Source organism: Pogoniulus pusillus, chromosome 30 (genome assembly GCF_015220805.1).
Source record: "Pogoniulus pusillus isolate bPogPus1 chromosome 30, bPogPus1.pri, whole genome shotgun sequence".
NCBI classification, from domain to species: Eukaryota; Metazoa; Chordata; class Aves; order Piciformes; family Lybiidae; genus Pogoniulus; species Pogoniulus pusillus.
Window position 1 is genome coordinate 14497538 of NC_087293.1, and position 19191 is coordinate 14516728.

The 19191-nt window shown below is 50.5% G+C and overlaps 1 protein-coding gene across 3 annotated transcripts in view; it reads right to left on the bottom strand.

The window, feature by feature from the left end:
- Positions 1-3826: 3826 nt before the first annotated feature.
- RBM19 (RNA binding motif protein 19) overlaps positions 3827-19191 on the bottom strand; it is a 78418-nt gene continuing 63053 nt past the window's right edge. For all 3 annotated transcript variants that reach the window (XM_064168506.1, XM_064168505.1, XM_064168507.1), the window contains exons 24-25: positions 12930-13043; positions 3827-4127 (exon numbers count right to left, since the gene is read on the bottom strand). In XM_064168506.1, coding sequence (XP_064024576.1) covers positions 12952-13043 — 92 coding nt within the window. In that variant the 3' untranslated portion in view covers positions 3827-4127; positions 12930-12951. The remainder of the gene's footprint in view (positions 4128-12929; positions 13044-19191) is intronic.

Below are 19191 nucleotides of genomic sequence, written 5' to 3' on the forward strand. Positions count from 1 at the left end.
CATGCTGCCCAGAGCCACATCCAGCCTGCCCTTCACAACTTCCAGGGATGGAAGTGACCTTCAAGATCATCTAATCTAGTTCATGGGGCTGCACAGGGCTACTTGCTGACCTCCACAAAATCCATGGCACCAGGCTGGACAGAGCCCCAAGGAAGATTTTGAGTCTGTCTGGGTGAGCCTCACTCTCTTGTGTCCTTCAGAAGGGACCTGCTCTCTCCAGAGCATCTCCCAGCACATCTAAAGCAGATTGTCTTGCAGGATCTGGCACCAGGCAGCTTCTTCTACCAGGGCTTCACTGATGAGACAGTAGGAAGAAATTCTTCCCCAGGAGGGTGCAGAGGCACTGGCACAGCTTGCCCAGAGAACCTGTGGAAGCTCCAAGCCTGGGAAGTGTTCAAAGCCAGGCTGGATGTGGTCTTGAGCAGCCTGCTCTGGTGGCAGGTGTCCCTACCCATGGCAGGGGAGTTGCAATTAAATGATCCTCAAGGCTGCTTCCAACCCAAACTGTTCTGTGGTTGTATGGAGGATATCCACCCCTGAAGGTGGCAGAGAGGCAGCCCCAAAGAGCCAAGCTGTTGGGCTTCCATCCCTGAAGATGGCAGAAGAGCAGCCCCAAAGAGCCAAGCTGTTGGGTTTCCATCCCTGAAGGTGGCAGAAGAGCAGCCTCAAAGAGCCAAGCTGTTGGGTTTCCATCCCTGAAGGTGGCAGAGCCAAGCTGCTGAGTCTCCATCCCTGAAGGTGGCAGAGAGGCAGCCCCAAAGAGCCAAGCTGTTGGGCTTCCATCCCTCAAGGTGGCACAGAGGCAGCCCCAAAGAGCCAAGCTGTTGGGCTTCCATCCCTCAAGGTGGCACAGAGGCAGCCCCAAAGAGCCAAGCTGTTGGGTTTCCACCCCTCAAAGTGGCAGAGAGGCAGCCCCAAAGAGCCAAGCTGTTGGGTTTCCATCCCTCAAGGTGGCAGAGGGGCAGCCCCAAAGAGCCAAGCTGCTGAGTCTCCATCCCTGAAGGTGGCACAGAGGCAGCCCCAAAGAGCCAAGCTGTTGAGTTTCCACCCCTGAAGCTGGCAGAGGCAAGCTGCTGCCTGTCCATCCCTGGGCAGCAGCACAAGCCCACGTGCTCTGCCCTGCATCCCTTCCACCCCTCCCATCTGCTGGGCACCCCTGGCTGCTCGATCAAGCCCTAATGAACTTCCCACCACTGCCTCTTCACCAAAGAACAACCCAGCCCCGGCCCAGGCGGTTACTACTGAAGTGAGCAGGGGCCATAAATATGGAAAATGGGACTTTTAATTAAATAAGCAGCTTTTAAAAGGGCCCTTGGGCCGAGGAGGCTTTTGTTTAAATATGATTGATTTGACATGTCCTTTCCCTCCTGCTTCCTCTCTCCCTCTCCTGCTCGGTGCAGGGATGGGAAGCAGCCTGCTTCATCACAGCCACCCAGACCAGCTCTCTCCTCCCCTGCCCCCCCAAAGCCCAGCCAAGGCATCAAGATATAGAATCAAGCAGGTTGGAAGAGAGCTCCAAGCTCAGCCAGTCCAACCTAGCACCCAGCCCTGCCCAACCAACCAGACCATGGCACTAAGTGCCCCAGCCAGGCTTGGCTTCAACACCTCCAGCCACAGCAACTCCACCACCTCCCTGGGCAGCCCATTCCAGTGCCAATCTCTCTCTCTGACAACAACTTCCTCCTAACATCCAGCCTAGACCTCCCCTGGCACAGCTTGAGGCTGTGTCCCCTTCTTCTCTTGCTGCTTGCCTGGCAGCAGAGCCCAACCCCACCTGCCTACAGCCTCCCTGCAGGCAGCTGCAGACAGCAATGAGCTCTGCCCTGAGCCTCCTCTTCTGCAGGCTGCACACCCCCAGCTCCCTCAGCCTCTCCTCCCAGGGCTGTGCTCCAGGCCCCTCCCCATCCTTGCTGCCCTTCTCTGGACACCTTCCAGCACCTCAACATCTCGAATTGAGGAGCCCAGAACTGGACACAGCACCCAAAATTCAGCACATTGGGGACAGATTCATGCCCCTGAATTTCAGCACATTGTGGACAGATTCAAGCCCCCAGCTTTGAGCCCAGACAGAGACAGCTGCTGGCTGCAGACATGCAGCAAGCTCAGGTCTCAGCAGCTTTGCTGTTCTCTGCCATTTGGGTTTGCCTCGCTGGAGCAAGCAGCACTAATGACTTCTCAGCCACCTCACCAGAGCAGGGGGTGCCATGGGCTGCTGGTGGGCAGTGAGATGTTTCCAGGCCTAGGAAGACCCTCAGGGATGTGTCATGTGGCCCTGCCTAGAGCAGCTGCCCTGGTTTGAATTGGTACTGATCCACTCTGTCCTTCCCAGCTGCTGGGGACATCTCTGAGGCCAGCAGGCTTGGCTCTGGAAGAAAAAGGAGCTGGGGGGGGAGGTAGGGGGAAGTTGGAGGTCAAAGATGGGAAGACTGGGAAAAGGACCAAGCAGTGCCATTGCTACACCATGGTGTAAATCAGCAGCATGAGGTCTCTGCTCCCACTGGACTCTGTGGATGCTGAGGGGGTCTCAAGAAATCCCACTCCAAACCACAGCTGAAACCCTAGACCAAAAGAAAGCAGCTGCAGGGCTCAGCTCTGACCAATCTGGAACTGGTTTTATGGATCCAGACTCAGGTTAAACTCAGGCAAGCAAAACCCTTCCAGCTACACAGCCTGCACTGCCACATCACCCTGGCAGGGCCTGATGCCAGCAGCAGAGCATGAGGCTGCTCATGGGGCACAAGGCGAAGGCAGAGCTCTGGGTGCTGATGCTGAGGGGTCCAAAGAATCAGAATGGTTTGGGTTGGAAGGGATCTTAAAGATCACCTAGTCCCAAACCCCTGCCATGGGCAGGGACATCTCCCACTAGACCAAACTGCTCAAGGCCTCAAGAAATCCCACCCAAACCACAGCTGAATCCCCAGGTCAGATCAGAAGTGCTCAGCCCCATAGAACCAGCATCCAGGCTCAGGTTTAAGCTCAGGCAACCAAACCCTTCCAGCCACACAAGCTGCACTACCACATCACCCTGGCAGGGCCTGATGCCAGCAGCAGCACACGATGGGGCATGAGGTGAAGGCAGAGCTCTGGCTGCTGATGTTGAGGGGTCCAAAGATTCATAGAACCACAGAATAGATTGGAAGGGACCTTAAGGACCATCTAGTTGCAAGGCAAGACCAGAAGTGCTCAGCCTCACAGAACCAGCATCCAGGCTCAGGTTAAGCTCAGGCAAGCAAAACCCTTCCAGCCACACAAGCTGCACTGCCACAGGAGGCTGCTCCTGGGGACACAAGGTGAAGGCACTGCAGAGATTCTTTAGTTTTTTTAAGGTCTGTGGTTCTCCAAAAGGGAATAAAGAGAAGAGGGGAGGGGGGACTGGGGGAAGAGAAGAAAAGGGCCTGTGTTTGCAGCCAACATGTGTAATCTGTTGCAGCCCTTGTCAGACAGAGCAGTTTTGCCATAAGACAGCGATTCCCAGAGGGGAAAGGGGCGCAGTGAAAATACTTTATCAGTGGTGTACATATGTAAAGTGGTACCCTGGCTGGAAAGCAAAGCCTCTTTCCCTCTGAAAAGCTGGGGAGGGAGAGACAGGAAGAGACTTGCCTGAGAGCAGGGACAGCAATGACACGAGGCACAAAGCCCAGCGTGGCAAACCCCCCTCCCCTCCGACAGGCTTATCTCCCTATCAGCCCCCAGATCGCTGCCTGGCTGGGCTCAGTGATGCCACAAACAAATCCCAACCAACCCAAGGCCCGACAGGGATTGGAGAAACTCTTCCCAATGGAAAAGGTGGGGTTGAAGGTACAGAAGTCATTGCTTTAATTCGGGTTCTGCTGCAGCCCTCAGGGTCAGTAGCGGCAACGTCCATCTCCCCTGTGTTTCAGAGGGGAGGGCAATCACTTCCCTGCCTAGATTTAAGAGGAGATCCTCAAGCAGCAGCAGCTGCCAGCCAAAGGCTCTTCCATTCCAAATCCAAGATCTGTTAAAAAAGTCTGGGAATACCAAGCCTTGGATCCATGGCATCAATCAGCCCTCAGGTTCACAGGGCGAGTGGACTCTGTGGCGAGAAGTGTGTTGGCTGCTGGGTGCCCTGCTGAGGCTTTCTCCTTCTCTATCCATCAGGGAGAGACCTGAGAAGATGGAAACAAAACATTAATGTCACACAGCAGCTCCTTGTCACTGCTGCTGAGGTGTTTAGAGACCTTGTAGTAGCCTTCCAGTGTGGAGGGGGCTAGAGGAGGGCTGGGGAGGGACTCTTGACAAGGTCTTGTCATGACAGGAGGAGGAGGAATGGGTTTGAAGTGGTAGAGGGGAGGTTGAAACTGGATGTTGGGAAGTTGTTTGCAGTTGGAGGGTGGTGAGACACTGGCACAGGTTGCCCAGGGAGGTGTTCTGGACCAGCTTGGATGAGGCCTTGAGTGACCTGTTCTAGTGGGAGGTTGTGGAGCAGTGGGGTTGGAACTGGATGATCCTTGAGGTCCCTTCCAACCTAAACCATTCTATGAGTCTATGATTCTAACTCAAGCACGTTGGTGCCAGGCTGGAGAAAGGAGGTGGAGGGGCACACAAAGTGGTTGGTTCCATCCTAGGCACAGCCAGGAGAGAGAATTACCCAGGGAGGAGATGAGATGCTGAGGTGCTTCCCGTGAATACAGATGCACACAGGCAGGAGGGAGGTTAAGAAACAGGATTGAGGGATGATGGAGGTTTGGGGTTGGGGGAAGGGAGGAAGTGGAGAAAAGAAAGGAGAGAAGGAGGAGAAGAAAAGTGAAGGAGAGGAGGGGGGAGAGAGAGGAAGTGGAGAAAAGAAAGGCGAGAAGGAGAAGAATGGGGAAGGAGAGAGGGGGAGAGGGGGGAAGTGGAGACAAGAAAGGAGAGGAAGAGGAGGAGAGTAAGAGAAAGGAGAGAAGGAGGAGAAGATCAGGGAAGGAGAGGAGGGGGACAGGGAGGAAGTGGAGACAAGAAAGGAGAGGAGGAGGAGAAGAAAGGAGGAAGGAGAAGAAAAGAAAGGAGAAAGGAGAAGAAGAACAGAGAGAAGAGGAGAGGGAGAGGGAGGAAGTGGAGAAAGGAAAGGAGAGAAGGAGGAGGAGAAAAGAAAGGAGAGAAGGAGGAGAAGAAAAGAAAGGAGAGAAGGAGGAGGAGAACAGGGAACGAGAGGAAGGGAGAGGGAAGAAGTGGAGAAAGGAAAGGAGAGAAGGAGAAGAAAAGGGAAGGAGAGGAGGGAGGAGAAGAAGGAATTGGAGAAAAGAAAGGAGAGAAGGAGAAGAAGAGGTAAGGAGAGGAGGGGGAGAGGAAGGAACGGGAGAAAAGAAAGGAGAGGAGGAGGAGAAGTGGGAAGGAGAGGAGGAGGAGAGGAAGGAATGGGAGAAAAGAAAGGAGAGAAGGAGAAGAGGTAAGGAGAGGAGGGGGGGAGTAAGGATCTGGAGAAAAGAAAGGAGAGGAGGAGGAGAAGTGGGAAGGAGAGGAGGAGGAGAGGAAGGAACGGGAGAAAAGAAAGGAGAGGAGGAGGAGAAGTGGGAAGGAGAGGAGGAGGAGAGGAAGGAATGGGAGAAAAGAAAGGAGAGAAGGAGAAGAGGAGGGAGGAGAGGAAGGAACTGGAGAAAAGAAAGGAGAGGAGGAGAAGAGGAGGGAAGGAGAGGAGGAGGAGAGGAAGGAACTGGAGAAAAGAAAGGAGAGGAGAAGAAGAGGAGGGAAGGAGAGGAGGGGGAGAGGGCAGGAGGCTGCGCGTGCCCAGCTGGGCGATGCAGCAGAGTGAGATTGTCCTGCATTAAAAATTCAGCAGCCAGGGAAATTTCCAGGGATTTGTAGTAATTAGATGACAAAATGCTGGCAAATCTCAGGCTTGCCAAAGATGTTACTCAGGGGTCAAAGACTCGACACTTTTGGCTGGGTAATTTGTAAGTGTCAATCACACTCAAGCCATCAGAGAGAAAAGGAGAGATCTAAGGGCTGAATCCTAACGAAGTCCAAGGCTTCTGCTTGCCACCCCCCACCCCCTGCCTCCCACAGCCAGGCAGAGGGGCTCAGGCACAGCAGCTCAAACACAGAAGGGGCTGGGGGGTTGGGGCTCTCTTTTAAATTGAAAACTATCCAAAAAAACCCCAAACAAATCAAAAACCTCAATCCCAAAACTTCCCAGTTGTGATTTTTCAGCCTGGTGGGGAGGAGCAGGCTGCTCTGCTTTGCAGCTGCACCCTGCCTGGCCTGGTTATCCTGCCAGGGATGGGGTTACAGCATGGTGAGCCCTCCCCACAGCACTGCAGCACTTCTGCCACTAGCCTGAAATTGCTCCTGGGACAGCCTGGGCTCCTCTTTCCCAAAGCTCTGCTCAGCTGGAAGCAGAAAGAAACCAGCTCCTGCTTGCAATCTGCCTGCTCCTGCCTCTGGTTTGTTTCTGTGGAAATAACCTGGGACAAGAGTGGGATTCTTCCAGCCTCGAGTGGTGGATGGGGGAGTTCTTGCTTCAGTTCGAGCTGCTGGAGGCAGCTCATGCCACAGACCCACCCAGAGGCAGGGGGAGAAAAGCAATCCAAAGGTTTTCTGCTTCAGCACCTTAGGAGTCAGCTCCCAAATGAAAGCTTCACCCAGAGCAAGCCCTCAGTCCTGTCCCTGCTGCTGCAAGGCTCAGGCAGGGCTCAGCTTTTCTGAGCCTCAGGTTAAAGCTTGGGCTTTGCTGCCAAGCTTCTCAGGGCAGGACCTCACAAGCAGAGAGCACAGCCCCACGAGGGATAGCTGCCCAGGACAGAGATCTGCTGTGGTTGCCTGAAGCTCTATTTTGCATTTAAGGGTTAGATTTTTTTAAGCTGAGGAAGGAGAAAACCTTTGGAGCGAAGAGAGGGCAGCACTCAGGCTCCTCTCCAGCTCCTGCAGCATAAGTGGGACAGCTGCTGACAGGGGCTACACTTCCTTCTGAAAAGATTTTAGGTCACCAACCGTGGGAGAGGCAGGAGCATGATTTCCTCCTCTCCCTCTCTCCTGGCTTCTAAAGCTGTCCTCGTTACACCTGCTAAATCCCACCTCCAGTTCTGGGCCACAGGGGATGGTTTAAGCTGTAGGGAAGGGCCAGAGGGATGCAAGGGGATGGGGAAGGCAGCTCCAGCCAGCAGCTCTGCAGTGCTACAGCTTCTAGGCATCAAAAGAATCCTCACACACCGAGGAAAAACACTCTGCAGCCCCCCCAGACCCTACCTTCCAAAGCACTGCAGTTGGCCAAGGTAGAAGACAGGACAAAAGGTTTGGTTTTGCTCCTCGCTGCTTTGTGTCCTAAATTCTGCCAGAGCAGCACAAGCAGGGGAGAGGTGAGGAGGGGGAGTAGAAGGACAGGAGGAAAATGGCCTTTGGGCAGAGTTTCTTTCCAATCCTTTTGTGCTCCCCTGCTGCAGGATGCAGGGACTGGAGGCTCGGGCGAGGCAGCCAAGCGGCAGCTCGGCGCTCTCCAGCCTGAGCTCTGCCCTACATAAGGCAGCTGAGGGGACTGCAAAAGTGGCTTGCAGGTTCCTCCTCGGATTTCCAAAGTCATTTAGCAGCTGCAAAGCACAGCCTGGCAACGGCCAGCCCTCGGAGGAGCATCCTTCCTTCCTCCAGCCTCTCATCAGCTGCCATTTCAGCTGCTTGTTCTGCCTCTTCAAACGGCTCTGAGCTGGGGCTCGAGGATCTCGAAGGTCTTTTCCAACCTGCTTAATCCTGGGGTTAATTTTGTGATCCTGATACCTGCAGAGGGGTTTTGCCAGTTTTAACTTTCTCTGGCATCACCTCAGGATGCTGCTGGAGGGGCATTTGTTGGGTTGGGAAGCAGCTGCTGATCTGCTGTGGGGAAGGACTCGGTGAGCTCCTCATAAGAATCATCACAGAATCAACCAGGTTGGAAGAGAGCTCCAAGATCACTCAGTCCAACCTAGCACCCAGCCCTGCCCAAGCAACCAGACCATGGCACTAAGTGCCCCAGCCAGGCTTTGAACACCTCCAGAGAGGGAGACTCCACCACCTCCCTGGGCAGCCTGTTCCAGTGTCTGATGACCCTTTTGGGGAAGAAACTTCCCCCCCAGCAATGTCCAACCTAAACCTCCCCTGGTGCAACTTAAGGCCATTTCCTCTTGTCCTATCATTTGTTCCTTGGCAGAAGAGGTTGGCCCCCATCTCACTCCAGCCTCTTTTCAAGGAGGTGTAGAGAGCCAGAAGGTCTCCCCTCAGCCTCCTCCCCTCCAGGTTGAACCCAACCCCCAGTCTGCCTCAGCTACTCCTCAGAGGATTTGTGCTCAAGACCCCTCCCCAGCCCTTCTCTGGCAGCAGTGAGTGGCTCTGAGCCATCACAGAGGGCAGAGGAGCCCAGGGTTGGCTGTGGGAGCTGCAGGAAGCCTTGCTGGGTGCAGGCACCCAGCCCTGGAAGCAGAGGCAGCTGCAGCACCCAGCAGAGCCAGAGCCCAGTGGATCTCCTCTCCTCGCTTGCTGTCCCCTTAAGCAGATAAGAGCCTCTGGCAAGAGGCAGCAGTGAAGTGAAGCTGGTTCTACATTAAACCCCTTAACCTCCCATTCACTCCAAAGGCTGCATTTGAATAAGATTCTAATCCCATTCCAGAGCCAGCCTGGGGAGGGGACCCGGGGGGGGGCCCAGGGAACAGCTGCAGCTGCCACGGATCTCACTGCCCTCCAGCTCACCAGGGCTTGGCCTGGCAGAAGCCCACCCACTGGGGCAATGCCTTTCAACCTGGGCTCTGCAGAGCACACAGGGACTCTGCAGCATATCCTGGGGCTTGCAGATGACAGGACTGAGCAAAAGCCACTGCTTGGAGTTATCTGATGGTGTGGACACAAGCCCAAAGAGACCCCTGCCCCAGCTCCTCTGCTGGAGACCAAAAGAGTCCTTGCAGCCCCCAGCTGGTTGTAGCTCCAGCCCTCACCTGCAGAGTGATGTGGGGCAGAATCACAGACTAGTTTTGATTGGAAAAGACCTTTCAGAGCATCCAGTCCAACCATTAACCCAGCATTGCCAGGGCTACCACTAAACCATGTCCCTCAGCACCACATCTCCATAGCTCTTCAGTGTCTGCAGCATGAGGACTCCACCACTGCCCTGGGGGGTCTGGTCCAGGGCTTGGCAGCCCTTCAAGGAAGAAATTGTTCCTAATGTCCAACCTAAACCTCTCCTGGTGCAACTTGAGGCTCTTTCCTCTTATCTTATCACTTGTTATTTAGGACAAGAGACCAACCCCACCTAGCTCCAATCTCCTTTGAGGAAGCTGTAGAAAGCAATGAGATCTCCTCTCAGCCTCCTCTTCTCCAGACTAGAATCACAGAATCAAGCAGGTTGGAAGAGACCTCTAAGCTCACCCAGCCCAACCTATCACCAAGCTCTATGCAATCAACCATATTTGAATATACCTATATATATCTATCTATGTTGGAAGACACATTCATTATATTAGAACCTAACTGTCTCTGAATCTATCTATATTTGAATATATATTTATTCTATTGGAATATATTCTATTTCAATATTCTATTGAAATATATTACATTGGAAAATAGAATATCTATATATTTATCTCTATATGTCTTTATCTATTAGTGACATTGGAATATATCTGTATCTATGTTTGAGTAAACATAGATATATGAATATATATACATTATATTGTATCATAGTATCATCAGGGTTGGAAGAGACCTCACAGATCATCGAGTCCAACCCTAATTGGAATCTATCTATATCTATATTTGAATATAGATTCATTATACTGGAATATATCTATCTATATCTCTATATATCTATCTCTATCTATACTTGAACATATATTTATTGTATTGGAATCTATCTATATCCATATATATATTTGAATATAGACTCATTATATTGGGAGATAGCTATCTATATCTCTATATATTTGAATATAGACTCATTATATTGGGATATATCTATCTATATCTATCTATATTTGAATATAGACTCATTATATTGGGAGATATCTATCTATACCTATCTATATTTGAATATAGACTCATTATATTGGGATCTAGACTCATTATATTGGGATCTATCTATCTCTATCTATAGATATTTGAATATAGACTCATTATATTGGGAGATATTGATCTATAGCTGCATATATTTGAATATAGACTCATTATATTGGGAGTTATCTATCTCTATCTATAGATATTTGAATATAGACTCATTATATTGGGAGATATCTATCTCTGTCTATAGATATTTGAATATAGACCCATTATATTGGGAGATATCTATCTCTATCTATAGATATTTGAATATAGACTCATTATATTGGGATCTATCTATCTCTATCTATAGATATTTGAATATAGACTGATTATATTGGGAGATATCCATCTATATCTGCATATATTTGAATATAGACTCATTATATTGGGAGATATCTATCTCTATCTCTAGATATTTGAATATAGACTCATTATATTGGGAGATATCTATCTCTGTCTATAGATATTTGAATATAGACCCATTATATTGGGAGATATCTATCTCTATCTATAGATATTTGAATATAGACTCATTATATTGGGATCTATCTATCTCTATCTATAGATATTTGAATATAGACTGATTATATTGGGAGATATCCATCTATATCTGCATATATTTGAATATAGACTCATTATATTGGGAGATATCTATCTCTATCTCTAGATATTTGAATATAGACTCATTATATTGGGAGATATCTATCTATATTTGAATATAGGTTCATTATACTGGAATCTATCTATCTATATCTCTATATCTATCTGTACTTGAGTATATATCCATAATACTGGAATCTATCTATCTATATCCATCTATATCTATTTCTATATATGAACATATAGTCATTATATTGGAATATAGCTACATCTACCTACCTATCTATTTCTATTTATGAATCTATGTACAACAACCCCATGCAGAGATACAGGCTGGGGTCAGAGTGGCTGGAGAGCAGCCAGACAGAGAGGGATCTGGGGGTGCTGATTGATATCCGCCTGAACATGAGCCAGCAGTGTGCCCAGGTGGCCAAGAGAGCCAGTGGCATCCTGGCCTGCATCAGGAATGGTGTGGTCAGCAGGAGCAGGGAGGTCATTCTGCCCCTGTACTCTGCACTGGTTAGACCACACCTTGAGTACTGTGTTCAGTTCTGGGCCCCCCAGTTTAGGAGGGACATTGAGATGCTTGAGTGTGTCCAGAGAAGGGCAACGAGGCTGGGGAGAGGCCTTGAGCACAGCCCTACAAGGAGAGGCTGAGGGAGCTGGGATTGGTTAGCCTGGAGAAGAGGAGGCTCAGGGGTGACCTTATTGCTGTCTACAACTACCTGAGGGGAGATTGTGGCCAGGAGGAGGTTGCTCTCTTCTCTCAGGTGGCCAGCACCAGAACAAGAGGACACAGCCTCAGGCTGTGCCAGGGGAGATTTAGGCTGGAGGTGAGGAGAAAGTTCTTCCCTGAGAGAGTCATTGGACACTGGAATGGGCTGCCCGGGGAGGTGGTGGAGTCGCCGTCCCTGGGGCTGTTCAAGGCAGGACTGGATGTGACACTTGGTGCCATGGTCTGGCCTTGAGCTCTGTGGTAAAGGGTTGGACTTGATGATCTGTGAGGTCTCTTCCAACCCTGATGATACTGTGATACTGTGATTCTAGCTATATCTACATAGATACATGGATATATATAAAAATATAGCTATATCTACATACATATAAAATATATAGCTCTATCTACATATATATATATAAATATAGCTCTATCTACATATATTTATGAATATATATAAATATAGCTCTACCTACATATATATATGAATATATATAAATATAGCTCTACATACATATATATTAATATATATAAATATAGCTCTACCTACATATATTTATGAATATCTATAAATATAGCTCTATCTACATATATATATGAATATATATAGAAAGATGTATAGATATATGTGACCATAGAAAGAGAAATAGATATATCTATACCTATATATCAATACATAGAAATGGATATAGCTATATCTACACATATATATGAATATATATTGAAATAGATAGAGCTATATCTCTATCTACCTACCTATCTGTATACCTACATCTATCTACACCTACATAAAACCCACCACTGCCTTGCTGAATGTTTTCCAGCCAGGGCACTGAAGACTTTTAACCCATACCAAAGGGTTAAATTCATTTTCATTAACATTTAAATTGGAGAAGGTTCCCTTCCTTTCCCCCCCCCCCCCCCCCCCCTTTCTTTTCCCCTCCCCACCAACCCCCACCTCCCCTCTTTGAACATTTGACTGGCAACCATTTCATATTTCAATCTGGGCAGAACAAATTGAATTAGCTGTTGAAACCAAACTCTGCTCTGTTCTCTAAAGCCTACATGCTCTGCTTGCGCTAATCCTTTTCGTCGCCGCCGCGGACCTCAGAGATGCTCAGCAAGAAACCTGCCCCACCACCACCACCACCACAAAAAAAAAAGGACAATGAAGGGAAAGAGGAGGGGAAAGAAAAAAAGAACAAACTCAACCACCTCAGCCAACCAGGAATGGGGGAAAAAAAAAACCCCACACCAACTCGTGAAAACTCAAAGCCCAACCTGCAAAGCTTTGCCTTCGATTCAATCGGAGCAGCGTAGAAATAGGAAGGTTGGAGAAGCTCTCTGGGATCATTGAGTCCAAGCATCAGTTCAACCCCACCCTGGCCATCAAATCATGGCTCCAAGTGTCATGGCCACAGGTTTCATAGAATGGGTTAGGTTGGGAGGGATGTCAAAGCTCAGCCAGTTTCAGCCCCACTGTCACAGGCAGGGACACCTCCCACTAGAACAGGTTCCTCAAGGCCTCATCCAACCTGATCCTGAACACCTCCAGGGAGGTTGTGGAGCACAGAAGCACAGAATGTACCCACCACAGCCCCACTGCCCAGGTACCCACCTTAGCAGATGCCAAGTGGCTGCTACATGGCCTCATCTTTGTTGCTCTCCTCCTCCTCCAGATGCTCCAGGATCTCATTCAAAATCTCTGATTTCTTCCTCTTCTTTGGGGAGTCTGCCCATGGCCAGGTGGTAGGGAAGAGGATGCAGGAGAAGAAGAAAAGCAATGATTACAACACAGGCCCACACACAACCACCTCCAGCTCACCATCTGCTACTTCCAGCACCCTTCAAAGCCCTCCTGGGTAGAGACCCTGACCTATCATTACAACTCCTCACCAGCCAGGCTCCAGCATGGCACCATGGCTGAGGTGATGCCTCCATACCTACCACCCATGCCTTGGTTGAAAGAAAGGCTTTGCAGACAGCAAATGGCCCCAGCATCCAAGCAGGCTTACAGGTGATGCTGAACCTTCCCACTGACCACAATCCAGCCTCTGCTTAAGAGTGGTCTCAAGACCAACTGAGACACCAGTCTAAGCTCAAGAAGATTCTCAGTAGGGCATAGTCCTACCAATATAGACTCATGGATTGGTTAGGGTTGGAAGGGACCTTAAAGATCATCCAGGTCCAACCTCCCTGCCATGGGCAGGGACACTTTCCACTAGCCCAGGTTGCTGAAGGTCTCATCCAACCTGGCCTTGAACACCTCCAGGGAAGGGAGCATCCACAGCTTCCCCACATCATAGAATCAGTCAGGTGCTGGAAGGTGTTTGGAGAAGGGCAGCAAGGCTGGGGAGGGGCCTGGAGCACAGCCCTGTGAGGAGAGGCTGAGGGAGCTGGGGGGGTGCAGCCTGCAGCAGAGGAGGCTCAGGGCAGAGCTCATTGCTGTCTGCAGCTCCCTGAAGGGAGGCTGTAGCCAGGTGGGGTTGGGCTCTGCTGCCAGGCAAGCAGCAACAGAACAAGGGGACACAGCCTTAAGCTGTGCCAGGGGAGGTCTGGGCTGGATGTTAGGAAGAATGGTCTAGCCTTGAGCTCTGTGGTAAAGGGTTGGACTTGATGATGTGTGAGGTCTCTTCCAACCCTGATGATACTGTGGTACTGTGATACATCAAGAGTGATTAGCATTGGAATGGGCTGCCCAGGGAGGTGGTGGAGTCGCTGTGCCTGGAGGTGTTGAAGCAAAGCCTGGCTGGGGCACTACAGTGCCATGGTCTGGTTGATTGGGCAGGGCTGGGTGCTAGGCTGGTATTAGTGCCATGGTCTAGGTGATTGGATAGGGCTGGGTGATAGGCTGGCACTCAGTGCCATAGTCTAGGTGATTGGATAGGGCTGGTTCTAGGTTGGCACTCAGTGCCATGGTCTAGGTGATTGGATAGGGCTGGGTGATAGGCTGGCACTCAATGCCATAGTCTAGGTGATTGGATAGGGCTGGTTCTAGGTTGGCACTCAGTGCCATGGTCTAGGTGATTGGATAGGGCTGGTTCTAGGTTGGCACTCAGTGCCATAGTCTAGGTGATTGGATAGGGCTGGTTCTAGGTTGGCACTCAGTGCCATGGTCTAGGTGATTGGATAGGGCTGGTTCTAGGTTGGCACTCAGTGCCATGGTCTAGGTGTTTGGATAGGGCTGGTCCAAGGTTGGCCTGCATGATCTTGGAGGTCTCTTCTTCCCCCCTGCCTGACTCTATGATTCCATGACACACACTCCCGACTTGCTGTGCTCTGCAAACTCACTGATGGAGAACTCAACCCCCCCACATCCAGATGATCAATAAAGATATTAAACAGGCCCAGCACTGACCCCTGGGGCACAGCACTGGTGACAGCTGCCAGCTGCATGTGGCACCACGCACCACCACTCTGTGGGTCTGGCCATCACATTTGGTCCCCACGCTGAGGGCAATGTCAGCACTGCTGGGCAAGAAGTGGCCTCTCAGTAGAGCAGTGGCAGAGTCCCCTCTCCACCCCCCTCTCTTTAAACCCCTTTCTTTCTCTGCTCTCTCTCTCTCTCTCCCCAGCCAGAGGCTCTGGCTTGCGAGCAGCACATGGAGAACAGCTGTTTAAATCCTGCTTTCAGACATCAAAAGCCTCGCTGGGTTTCCTCAAACAAACAAACACAGCCCAGGACTAAAGAAAAAGGTGTAAAATAAATAAATGGAACAAGCTGTGCATTTTCTTTTAGTATTACAGCTGCTGCGGGAGATAAACAACAAGTAAATGTCACAAAACATCAATACAGGAGAAATTAACCTGACAAAAGCTCACATTCTGCCCCCCTCCCCCCCCCACCTCCCTTCTTTTCCTCCCACCTCCTCTGCCTCCTCTCCCCTTCCCTCCCTCTCTCCTCCCCCCCCAAAACAATTTTGCATTTCTGGAGTTCCCCATCTAATGATTTTAGTTTTCAATTAATTCCTTGACAGAGTGCCAGGAGCTGCCTCCCTCTCTCCCTCCCTCCCTCTCTGCCAAGGGGATGGGGGCTGCTGCTGGCCCTCACCTCACCAAGCACAGAGAAGACAGAAGATGTAGAAGATACAGAATCAACCAGGTTGGAAGAGACCTCCAAGCTCATCCAGTCCAACCTAGCACCCAGCCCTATCCAGTCATCTAGACCATGGCACTCAATGCCTCACCCAGTCCTCAGAGGTGCTTTAGAGCTGCAAGGTGATAACCCCCCCCAAGAGCCTCCAGCAGCTCTTGCCAGCTTGAACCATAAAATCACAGAATCGTTGGGAAAAGGCCTCTAAGATCACCAAGAAGTGTTTTTTTTCTTAGGGAGTCTGGGATAACCTGCAAACCCCTCAAACCATGGCTGGCTGGGGCACTTAGTGCCATGGTCTGGTTGATTGGATAGGGCAGGGTGCTAGGTTGGACTGGATGAGCTTGGAGGTCTCTTCCAACCTGGCTGATTCTACGATGAAGTGCAACCACCAACCCAACCCCACCATGGCCATCAACCTATGTCCCAAAGGGCCATGGCCTATCCAGCCCCAAAGCAGGGCCATGCATATCCCTCACCCCAGCTAACCCCACCAAGAAACCTGCAGATCCAAAACGTGTTTGCTCTGAAACGTTCCAGCTTGGGGGGGCTGCTGGATGAGAAACTCAGCATGAGCCAGCAATGTGCACTTGCAGCCCAGGGCTGCAGCAGGAGAAGTGTGGCCAGCAGGGCCAGGGAGGTGATTCTCCCCCTCTACTCCACTGCTGAGACCCCATCTGGTGTACTGCATCCAGTTCTGGAGCCCCTGGGACAAGAGGGATGTGGAGATGCTGGAGCATGTCCAGAGAAGGGCCACGAGGATGAGCAGAGGGCTGCAGCAGCTCTTCTGTGAGCACAGACTGAAAGAGTTTGGTCTAGTGGGAGGTGTCCCTGCCCATGGTAGGGGGATTGGGATTAGGTGGTCCTTAAGGCCCCTTCCAACCCAAACCATTCCATGATTCTTGGGACCCCCTCAACATCAGCATCCAGAACTGGATGCTGGTTCTGCAGGGCTGAGCACTTCTGCTCTTGGCTTGGAACTAGGTGGTTCTAAAGATCCCTTCCAACCCAAACCATTCCATGATTCTTGGGACCCCCTCAACATCAGCATCCAGAACTGGATGCTGGTTCTGCAGGGCTGAGCACTTCTGCTCTTGGCTTGTAACTAGGTGGTTCTTAAGATCCCTTCCAACCCAAACCATTCCATGATTCTTGGGACCCCCCCAACATCATCATCCAGAACTGGATGCTGGTTCTGCAGGGCTGAGCACTTCTGCTCTTGGCTTGGAACTAGGTGGTTCTTAAGATCCCTTCCAACCCAAACCATTCCATGATTCTTGGGACCCCTCAACATCAGCACCCAGAGCTCTGCCTTTGCCTTGAGCCCCATGAGCAGCCTCATGCTCTGCTGCTGGCATCAGGCTCTGCCAGGGTGATGTGGCAGTGCAGGTTGTGTGGCTGGAAGGGTTTTGCTTGCCTGAGCTTAACCTGAGCCTGGATGCAGGTTCTGTGAGGCTGAGCACTTCTGGTCTTGGCTTGGAACTAGATGCTCAGATGAGATGAGAACTAGATGAGAACTAGGCAAGAACTAGATGACCTTTAAGGTCTCTCCCAACCCATTCTATGAACCTACAGAATCCTGCTCCAGTTCCACCTGCAGAAGCTCTGAGAGCTTAACAAGGAGAGAAAAAAAAAAGCAAGGAAGAGCAGGGGGAAGTGAAAAACCCAAGGCAGGAAGGTGGGGAAGAGAATTGGTTCAACTTCTTCCTTTCTGCTGCTCCAAGCTGGTTAAGGTTTGGCCGTTAAGGATCCCATTTGCTTGCTTTAAACAATAGGGAAAGCCAGCAGGGGGTGGGCTGGGAGGGGGATTACCACGGGATTAGAACGTGGCAGGGTTGCGGATGCCACACTAATCCTGCAGGCTTTTCCTCCCGGGCTCTGGCATGTGTTTGCATTAGTTACAGATGCTCTCTGAAAGGGGGGTGTGGGGGGGAGAGGGGAGGAAGGGAGAAAAATCTACAGAAAATAAAAAAAAGAAGAGAGAAAAAAATGAAAAAGAGAATCTAAAAGCCTGGGAGGTTGAGGGTAGTGAGGCTGTGATGCAGCCGAGGGGGGGAAAGAAGTTGAGCAAGGGGCTGCAGGCAAAGGATAGGTAGGGATGGGAATGGGGGAAGGGCAGTGATGGATTCAGAGACTTTCAAATGCTTAGATTCTTAGATGGAGAGATTCTTAGAGGGGTAGATTCTCAGAGAGGTAGGTTCTTAGATTCTTAGAGGGGTAGATTCATAGAGTGATGGATTCATAGAAGAGCAGATTCTTAGAGGGGTAGATTCTCAGAGTGATGGATTCTTAGAGGGGCAGATTCTAAGAGTGATGGATTCATAGAGGGGTAGATTCTTAGAGTGATGGATTCTTAGAGGGGTGGATTCTTAGAGTGATGGATTCATAGAAGAGCAGATTCTTAGAGGGGTAGACTCTCAGAGTGATGGATTCTTAGAGGGGCAGATTCTAAGAGTGATGGATTCTTAGAGGGGCAGATTCTTAGAGGGGTAGATTCTTAGAGTGATGGATTCTTAGAGGGGCAGATTCTCAGAGTGATGGATTCATAGAGGGGTAGATTCTCAGAGTGATGGATTCTTAGAGGGGTAGATTCTCAGAGTGATGGATTCTTAGAGGGGCAGATTCTCAGAGTGATGGATTCATAGAGGGGTAGATTCTCAGAGTGATGGATTCTTAGAGGGGCAGATTCTCAGAGTGATGGATTCATAGAGGGGCAGATTCTTAGAGTGATGGATTCATAGAGGGGCACATTCTCAGAGAGATGGATTCATAGAGGGGCAGATTCTTAGAGTGATGGATTCATAGAGGGGCAGATTCTCAGAGTGATGGATTGTTAGAGAGGTAGATTCTCAGAGTGATGGACCCTTAGAGGGGTAGATTCTCAGAGGGGTAGGTTCTTGGGTTCTTAGATTCTTATATGCTTAGAGTGATATATTCTTAGAGGGGTAGGTCCCTAAGGGAGGTAGGTCCTTAAGAGTGGTAGGTCCTTAGAATGGTAGATTCTTAGAGGAGAAGGTCATAGAGAGGCAAGTTCTTAAGAAGGGTAGATTCTTAGAGGGGTAGGTCCTTAAGAGTGGTAGGTTCTTAGAGGAGTAGGTCATAGAGAAGCAGGTTCTTAGAGGGGTAGGTCCTTATATCCTTAGAGTGATGGGTTCTTAGACTCATAGAGTGGGTTGGTTTGGAAGGGATCTTAAAGATCATCCAGGTCCAACCGCCCTGCCATGGACACAGACACTTCCCACCAGCCCAGGTTGCTCCAGGTGTCATGCAACCTGGCCTCCAACACCTCCAGGGAAGGGAGCACCACAGTCTTCCTGGGCAACTTGTTCTCAGTTTCTCACCAGCCTCACTGGGAAGCACAGGACAGGGAAGGCTTTTCCCACCTTGTCAGGGAGGGGATAAGGATGGTGATGAAGCTGGGGAGGAGCCTGGAGCACAGCCCTGTGAGGAGAGGCTGAGGGAGCTGGGGGTGTGCAGCCTGCAGAAGAGGAGGCTCAGGGCAGAGCTCATTGCTGTCTGCAGCTGCCTGAAGGGAGGCTGTAGCCAGGTGGGGTTGGGCTCTGCTGCCAGGCAGCCAGCAACAGAAGAAGAGGACACAGCCTCAAGCTGTGTCAGGGGAGGTTCAGGCTGGATGTGAGGAGGAAGTTGTTGTCAGAGAGAGTGATTGGCATTGGAATGGGCTGCCCAGGGAGGTGGTGGAGTTGGCTGTCCCTGGAGATGTTGAAGCAAAGCCTGGCTGGGGCACTTAGTGCCATGGTCTGGTTGATTTTAGAATCATAGAATCAAG